The sequence below is a fragment of the Phycodurus eques genome, chromosome 17 (genome assembly GCF_024500275.1).
Source record: "Phycodurus eques isolate BA_2022a chromosome 17, UOR_Pequ_1.1, whole genome shotgun sequence".
Classification (NCBI taxonomy): Eukaryota; Metazoa; Chordata; class Actinopteri; order Syngnathiformes; family Syngnathidae; genus Phycodurus; species Phycodurus eques.
In genome coordinates, this window is record NC_084541.1 from 10481204 (window position 1) to 10490392 (window position 9189).

At 40.4% G+C, this 9189-nt stretch overlaps 1 protein-coding gene across 1 annotated transcript; it reads right to left on the bottom strand.

The window, feature by feature from the left end:
* Nucleotides 1-274: 274 nt before the first annotated feature.
* On the bottom strand, nucleotides 275-8329 carry tmem135 (transmembrane protein 135). The gene is made up of 15 exons (XM_061702323.1): nucleotides 8106-8329; nucleotides 7606-7733; nucleotides 5949-6041; nucleotides 5798-5831; nucleotides 5507-5572; nucleotides 5360-5406; nucleotides 5240-5281; nucleotides 4985-5161; nucleotides 4697-4766; nucleotides 4441-4608; nucleotides 3729-3792; nucleotides 3574-3650; nucleotides 2491-2589; nucleotides 2344-2411; nucleotides 275-1513 (listed from the first exon to the last, which is right to left on the bottom strand). Exons 1-15 carry the CDS (start codon nucleotides 8241-8243, stop codon nucleotides 1363-1365), a joined length of 1422 nt encoding a protein of 473 aa, XP_061558307.1. The 5' UTR covers nucleotides 8244-8329; the 3' UTR covers nucleotides 275-1362.
* Nucleotides 8330-9189: the final 860 nt, after the last annotated feature.

Below are 9189 nucleotides of genomic sequence, written 5' to 3' on the forward strand. Positions count from 1 at the left end.
TGTCAACAATGATTTGGTGAGGTAGGATTAAAAGGAAAGGATTCATATCAATATGCAACATTATTTCTAAACACCTTCACAAGTATTTACCTTTTCAAATGATGTCCTATCACTGGTGAGCTATTTTTTAGGCCCCATTGGGCACTCATGTGGTCCGTGGGGGGTAGCTGATGCCAACTGGCAGAATGTTAGTGACACCAGTGTTTTGAGTTGGAGAGAGCTGTAATATAAACACTGAATTTCAAGGCAATCACATAAAAAGACACTATTATATATGAATAAAAAATATTTTAATACTTCATCATCATCACATAAAGCAAAAACACTTGCTGACAATTGCATTAGTGTAATATGTAACATAGATTTTGTTAGTGTGTTTTCATCTCTTCAAAAATGAATTATCTAACAGAAGTCACGTGTGTCTAAAGCTGTCTTGCAGTGGGGGATGTAAAATGTTCGGAAACAAACTGGAATTTTACAGCCTGATCAATTATACATGACCAACTACGGTCCACTTAAGATCAAATTCAACTGTGTAAAACATGTTCAGAAAGTCACTTTAAATGCTATAGGGTTTTTGGCATACACTATTAACAGAGGTGAGAAAAACAGCTAACCAAGCTGTGAATGGGTTATTGAGTTAAACCTTTCCTGCAGCCATGTCAACCACAACCAAATGAATGTAAATATAAAAATCACATCGTTTTGCACAAATGGTAAACATTTTAGACAACCATTTAACTGTGTTGTGAACTGAAACAAATGAACTATTTGGACTGGTCTAAATTTGTCATTGATCTATTTAATAGTAATATTAAAAAACAATCCCCAATCTATTTTGGTTAATCAGAATTCAACAATAACAGAGTAATTTATGTATTATATTTTGTGGGCCACAGCTAAGACGTTAAAGGAGAAAGGATATTCCCCCCCCAATTGGAAACAATTGAAACATCCCACGTGTTTTAATGACGTCTGTAACATAGCTGATGCATTATCTGGTTTAAGCCAAATCTTATTAAGTAACTAAAACAAACATTAGTTTCACCGTTAAAGCAACCATTCCAAAACATGGCTCGGTCGGGACTCGGGAACCTGAGAAAGAAAGATGTGAGTGATGGAATGCTACAATGTAGACGGCCATTTTATGTGAAAAATACATAAATGGTTACTGAAGATTTTCTTTAGCTCATAGAGTAGCAGAAGGCCGCCATCTGCATTAAAGGCATTTGGCCACCTCCCTGCCACTTCATGCAACACCGGAGACACAGAACAGGGTGGTCAAAACATCATCCAAATGACACATCCATTAGCAAAAGATCACCATTTCTGATCACCATCGTCCGACACCCTCCACCCACTTCATCCTAGCTGAACGTCGCCCCCTAGTGGAAGCATTGCTTGGCTGGGCACCGAGACATAGCGTGGGTCCAGTTGGGGCACAAAACCTTGAAAGTCCCTGGAGGCCTGAGTGCCAAAAACATCCAGTAGCTGTCTGTTCATCATACCAAACCTACAAGGCAAAATATCATCATCGAATAAGTAGTATGAACAACATTAGCAACTTAATAATTGCTCAGTGTAGAGTAGTGGTGTAAAAACCTTTTGTACTCAAGGGCAATTGGATTTTTAAAACAGATGGGCCAGGTCATTTGTAAATGAGGTTTAAAAAAAGTGTGTATAATACTTTATTTCAACAACAACATTATTTATGCACATTGTGGTCTTTACAATTTCATTATATTTAATTAACCAAATATGTCATAAGATGAAAACAAAATTGTTTATTTTACAAATACTTCACAGTATTTTGGATAAAACATTTATTTTAACGATAAGATAATTCATGCTTTTAAAAATTATTCTTATAATTACATGATAATGAATCAACCAAGTATTTATTAAGCTAAAAATAAATTGGTCATTTTATTAATATTTTTGTTTCTTATGTGAAATTGTATATTTTAATAATAAAATTAAAAAATCACATTTATTAATCCAATTATTTAATCTTATTATAGTTAACTAATATTTAGTAAAAAAAACAAAAAGTCAAATATATATATATATTTTACATTTTTTATTTGGAATAAATTAACCTTTATTTGAGATAAAAGAATACAAAAATAAATAAAGCTATAAATACATTTTAATTTACCAATTTTAGAGAAAACAGATACATTGATGCAATATTACAGGACTTTTGATAATATAAATGGTTTTTGGTAAGCCAAACTAAAGAACATATATGTTGTCCATGGACCATACTTTGGCCATCATTGGCTATGTCGATACTCTCCTTTTGGATTTACCACCTAAAAATTAAACACAAATCCATCTTACCTGCCCTTAGTGAGACGCTGAAGAAACTTCCAGTAAGCAGGCCGAACATTTTGTACCTCCATCACAGCCTAATAATGACAACAATTTAACTTCACGTATCCTGTTTAAGAGATACCCATTTGTGTGGTGTGATGGTGTGTCACTCACAGCTTGAAAACAAATTGCGGTGGAGATGGTGTAGAGATATGTGTCCGCTTGTGGGAAGTAAGGGAAGTGGCCGGCCTCGATGCCCTTGAAGTACAAGGTCTGTGGGAGAGGGGAGGTTATCGCGTGTTCTGTTACTGATGAACTCCACACAACAGATAAGATTAAGAGGAGCAACAAACATTGTGTAGTGGCATGCTAACAAAATGGACATCCTCTTTACTGCAATAACCACGGCGCACTGAACAAATAACTCATAAGGAACAAAGCCATGAAATTCTAAGTTAATGATTATTTGCTAAAAACAATAAAGTTTATCAGTTTGAACATTAAATATCTTGTCTTTGTAGTGTATTAAATTAAATATAGGTTGAACATGATTTGCAAATCATTGTATTCTGTTTTTATTATTTTTGTTTAACACAACATCCCAACTTCATTGGAATCGGGGATGTACTTTTAATACGATACGGCTCGCAAGCAGGCAACAAAAAACGTTATGTAGCCTAGCAAGGTCGTGCTAGCACTAACGGTTGTACGTAAACATGCCGCCGTTCTGTCAAATCATGCTCTAAAGTTTCAGTGTGGGTGAAGTAATTTAATTACAGTAAGTTAGCACCCATTACTTCTTTCATGTTGTAATGTTGGTTTGACCTGACTGATTAGAATACACGATCTGACTAGAGCAGTGATTTCCAACCTTTATGGAGCCAAGGAACATATTTTACAATTGAAAAATCTCCCGGCACACCAACAAACAAAAATGTCACAAAAAGTGGATACATTAATTACTCTATGTACTTCCTGCCATCTAATAGAAGACCATTCATTTGTTCTGTCTGTCACTATGCCTCACTGGGATAAAGGGATGAACAAAGACACATTATTTCTTGTAAATAATTTTTGAGGGGGAATTACATAACATTTTATAATTTCCCACGGCACACCTGAAGAGCGCTCATGGCACACTAACGTGCCCCGCCTGGCACATTGGTTGAGAATCACTCTTCAAAATGCTCCCAACTCAACTATGAACTAAATGTTCCCACTTCCCACGTATCCATATATAAAGCGGGTAATTTTTACCTCCACCAGCTTTGAGAAGAGATACATGGATATGGACGTGCTCTTGTAGAAGAACATGGAGATTCCCGCCAGGAAGCCTGGGAAGGCCGAGGAGAAACATGACAGACGTTACATAATGAAAATTTTTTTTTCAAATGCGATAAGTGTTGACTTACCGGCCACCAACGCATGGAGCTCATCGTCAATATCGCGCAACCAACGAAGTAAGCAGCTTGTTCCCTGAATGAACCAGAAAGGGACTTTAAAAAAATTAAATTAAATTAAAATTAAAAAGATTTTAAAAAACTACGTTCACACTGCACTGGCATGAATGATGACCAATCTTTTCATGTAGTCATTCACATTACAAATACAATGCGACTTCTACTGCGGACGGAATGAGTTTGTGACATCTCACACACATGCGCACAAAACAGGACGTCAGATTGCGCATACACACAAACACGAGGTGCCTTGTTTAAGGAAGTAAATAAGGCCCCATGTTGCTGGTCTAGGATTTTGTGCAATCAGTGCCAACACTTTCTTATGTTTATCAGTTCTAAATGCATCTTCTTTTCGCCACTGACTGTTTTCTGCTTCTTCATCCGTCATTGCTTTTGTGACGTGCCTGTTTTGTTGAAAAATTGTGACGTTTGTCACCTTTTGATGAAGTATAGATCAGATTAGTGCAAATTGCACATCCATACTGCACTCGCATCGGATACATATCTGATTTATATTTTTTGAAAAATCTGAATTGTTCTGTTCACATTAACATGAAAAACATTAAGATATGTCGCATATGGGCAAAAAAATTAAAATAAATAAAATAAAAAAGAGCAAAAAGAATTGACCTGCAGTGCGGCCCCACAAAAAATAAACATGTACCTTGTAGATGCTGACAAAAGAGCCCAAAAAGGCCCCGAGCTGGAAGTTGTCTTTGTTGTAGAAGAGGGAAGGGAGCCGTGAGGGTTTCGAGAAGACGTACCGGAACGCCGAGGGCACTTTAAGGCAGCACTGAATCAAGTAGCCAACACTAAACATCCTCACAAAACCCTGAGTAGAAAGAGAAGATCACATAAATCTGTGTTGTCCGTTAGAAATTGTGAGTATCACAAATAAATAATTAAATGCAGTGACTTACTTTAATGCAGTACGAAATGCAGCTGTCATGATGATGTTTACAATATCTGTGTTTTGGACCTTGTTTGCATCTGGATAATTACAGAAATGCAAAGATGAAAAAAACTAAAATACATATCTGTTGAGTACCACCATATATTTGCTGTATGTATCGATAATGATTAATATATCCCATTGGCAATCCAAAAGTGTCAAACTTGAATCCAAATACCTTACACAAAAAACTGACTTTAATCCAAAATGCTCCAAGTGGGACACAACGAGTGTGTGTGAGAGCGTGTTCCCTCACATTGACTCCAGCAGTTCCCTGGTGTAGGCTGGCAAAGATCTGCTCCTTGAGTCGCGTCGTAATGCTGAGACGTGTGAAGGCTCAGTCTCTGAGGTGGCTGACGCCTCTTGCGGAGTTGTGGCAACCTGTTCGGCCAGAACAGAGTGAGATGGGATCTCTTCCTTGCCGATGATGAATCTGAGAGGAGGAGAATATGCACCAGAAGTATAACATTTTCTGATGAACAGTCTAAATCAGTTAAGCAGAGCAACTTACTTTAACGCTGAGAACGCAAAGCCTTTAAGGCTATCTTTACTCCTGCAGGACAATACACACACATTTCATATTAATAATCATATTGAGCTATGTGAACATGTTCCACTGATAGGATCTGACCTGAAGAGGAACATGTAGAGGGATGCAGTTATGCAGAAGAGGAGCACCTAAAGTGGAGAAATCAAAAAAGAAGGTATTTGGAGAATGAAGACTATCAGAAAAGGCTTTCCCAATCGTGTGACCAAAAAAGCTTGTTTTTCCTCTTACCTCTCCATGTTTGATAGGTTTGATGAGGCCCCGCGTCATGGCCATGCGGAACAAGGTCTCAGTTGCCTGCAAATAGACAACACATACTCAATTATACATCCCTATTTGTTTGTGTCATTATTTCCACTGTACAAATGTATTGCATTATTGATAGGAATCAAAAACAAATGGTCACACCAACATACACTGTGTGTTTCAAAAGGGGAGGCAATTGTTCATTCACATCTTCAAATAAATTCCTTGCACTTTCTGCAGAATGAAAAAATGGTTAATGAACACATCAGTACTTACGAGATTTGTCATGTATATTGTGAGAAGTCCTCTCCTGCAAAAGGAAAATATGTCAACAAAGGACAGAATTAAGACATAGTAAAGAACTTGAAAGCAGAATTTATGCAGGAGGAGGGCATGAATTATGGTAAACATCAAATAACAATCTTACCTGCTCTTACGCTCCAGGAGAATAGCGATATAGGAGGCGGGAAGGGCCGAGCCAAACCCAGCGGACCAGGAATAAAACCCTCCCAGCAGTTTCCTACAGCGGAAATGTTCAACTTTATTGCTTGACGACGTGTGCGAAGTGCTAAACGTTTTCACTGCACATGATAGCGTTGCCATTTTTTAATCGATTCAGTGAAATAAAACGTGTGTTTGGGATGGGTGAGCTATTATCTAAACAAATAATTACTGATGAGCACCAGACAGAAAAGCAATGGTTTGTTTCATGGCCACACTTCCTTTTTCTTCCTTTTTCTATTATATTTCCAGTATCATTCGGACAGACGTGAGGTCATCACTGCAGCATTTTACAGCTGAGGCAGCTTTTGTGTAATATTATTTCCTTGACCATGGCTTGCCAACTGACATTGGAGCAACGTTGCAGAATTGCCCCTTGGCAAGAGGTTTTTCTGTCCCTGACTGCAGTTCAGCGCTGGTTTTGCTTTAGTTTTAAGGCTGTCACAATGCTCCAAAACGCGTAAGTACAATTTTTGCATCTATGGTAAGTTTCTCAAAACAGGATCTGCTCTTGACAAACCATGCAGCGGAAGGTCTGCTGCTACCAGCTATGAAAAAAACATTGTTCACGCAAAGCCAGGTAATGTCCATCTGGAGCGTTGCACTGGATTGAACTGCAGTCAGAGACAGAAAAACATCCTTTTACGTAACAGATTTGCAACGCTGCTCCAATATCAACTGGTGAGTCATGGGTAAGGGAATGATATGCTTACAATAACTGTGAAGCCAAAGCTGTCAAAGCCTGATGGCCTTAAATCTATCTAAATGATTAGTGAAAAAAAATTGTACAGTCACTTTTGGAACACACTGTGTATAAAAATTAATACAAATAATGATTATAAATAGGAAACTATTAAGTAACTATGAAGTGTTGACGGCTAATTTTGCCCAATAAATTTGGCCACAGGCTTTTTTGTTTGTTTTGTTTCTTCTTAGGCGGCACGGTGCCCAACTGGTTAGAGCGTCAGCCTCACAGTTCTGAGGACCCGGGTTCAATCCCCGGTCCCGCCTGTGTGGAGTTTGCATGTTCTCCCCGTGCCTGCGTGGGTTTTCTCCGGGCACTCCGGTTTCCTCCCACATCCCAAAAACATGCATTAATTGGAGACTCTAAATTGCCCGTAGGTATGACTGTGAGTGCGAATGGTTGTTTGTTTCTATGTGCCCTGCGATTGGCTGGCAACCAGTTCAGGGTGTACCCCGCCTCCTGCCCGATGACAGCGGCGATAGGCTCCAGCACGCCCGCGACCCTAGTGAGGAGAAGCGGCTCAGAAAACGGATGGATGGATGTTTCTTCTTAGGACAAACACGCTTATTGATTCCTTTATCAGTGTTGGCGTGTGTTTTCAACAAGATGTGGCAGTAAAGAGAAGGAAATACTGGCTGAATTCCAAGAATACCATGAATACATGAGTCATTCACAGCAGTCTCGTCATGCCACTTCTTCACACATGCACTATCTACATTCAACCAACTCACCACGGACTGTGACTTTGCATGATTTATTTCTTTTGACAAAGAAACTGATCTAAAATGCCAAAACTGATAAAAGATAAAGATAGTGACTGCTTCGGGAGGAAACTAACCTGAGAATACAGAAGAAGAATATATAGAGACCTCCATTGGCAGTGAGGAAAGAGGTAGACTGTAAAATCTCAGGAAGAAGCCTTTTGAAGTAGTAATCCTTCTTCCTTCTCCTAAGAATAGCTGCTATCTGTCGGGTGAGGTGAGAGAGGGCTGTCAACATCGAGCCATTGGAGTTGAGAAAACTTTTTTTTTTTTGTCTTATGTCTCTAACTCTTGACAATGCTCATATTCAGTGAATGGTTTATTCTACAGCGTACAATATGAACTTGTCTTTGAGAGACGTTTGAACAGAACCATTATGAACTGGATTTGGGAGACAATTTTGACACTTTGTTCTCAACATGAAGCCAGGTTTGTTGAGCATCTCCGCGAACCTTCGGCGTCACAAACGTGGCTTAGTATAAAGAAAAGTCAGTCAGTCTTCAAACATTGCCAGAACTCGAGTTTGCTAAGCTATCATTAGCTGCTAACGTAGGGGCGGTGAAACGGCACAACTCACCACGTAAAGCGGGGCATATATTTTGAAGGACACCTCCAGCGCGCCCCTGGTTATGTCCACGCAGGACTGCATACACGACGGGTTCCAGGTGTGACCGACTTCATAGCAGTTGTGCGTTATCTTGCTGAGGGCGGCCATCGCTGTCTCGCTTGCTAGCCGAGTGACAGCCTGAGCCGAGTGGGGCGTACCCGCGTCGACGTGCGCGCTCACGTTGCGCGACCCCGCTTGCGTCAAAGAGATAACGAGAAAGGCAAAAAAAAAATGGCAATGTATGTTTTGCAGGTCATGGTGCCGCACACTGCACATGCTACCGGTCACGGAAATCACAATGATATTTATTGCGTCGAAAGCATGTATTCTATCCATTCATCCATCCATCCATTTTCTACCGCTTATCCGAAGTCGGGTCGCGGGGGCAGGAGCTTTAGCAGGGACGCCCAGACTTCCCTCTCCCCAGCCACCTCATCCATCTCTTCCGGGGGGATCCTAAGGCGTTCCCAGGCCAGCCGAAGGATGTAGTCTCTCCAGCGTGTCCTGGGTCGTCCCCGGGGTCTCCTCCCGGTGGGACGTGCCCGGAACACCTCACCAGGGAGGCGTCCGGGAGGCATCCGAATCAGATGCCCCAGCCACCTCATCTGGAGCAGCGACCAGGACAAATACCACACTGCTCCTCCTGAATCTGAGATTCAACTTCCCGACGGACCCTCCTCTCCAGCACCCCTGAATAGACCTTACCAGGGAGGCTGAGGAGTGTGATCCCCCTGTAGTTGGAACACACCCTCCGGTCCCCCTTCTTAAAAAGGGGGACCACCACCCCAGTCTGCCAATCCAGAGGCACTGTCCCTGATGTCCACTCGATGTTGCTGTTTTTTTAAATTTTATTTATTTATATTTTTTTAACCATAAACTGAACAATTGAGATGCACATGCAACATAGTGGGGGTATGGAAAAGACAAGAAAAAAGTAGTTGCAGCTATCTAATTCATCGTGGAGTGGAAATTTGAAAGAGTATATCACGAATTTCCCAGGACTCGACTGTGCACTTTCACTTAATTGCGACCATGACTATTAATTTCCCAGTAG

What these genes read in the sequence shown, in the direction of transcription:
- tmem135 (XM_061702323.1), bottom strand. Translation starts at nt 8,243, where the DNA reads ATGGCCGCCCTCAGCAAGATAACGCACAACTGCTATGAAGTCGGTCAC. An exon ending in GCATTTCGTACTGCATTAAA is followed by an intron (nt 4,609 to 4,696) that starts GTAAGTCACTGC and finishes CTTTCTACTCAG; the next exon opens with GGTTTTGTGAGGATGTTTAG. An exon ending in GCTCCATGCGTTGGTGGCCG is followed by an intron (nt 3,651 to 3,728) that starts GTAAGTCAACAC and finishes CGGCCTTCCCAG; the next exon opens with GCTTCCTGGCGGGAATCTCC.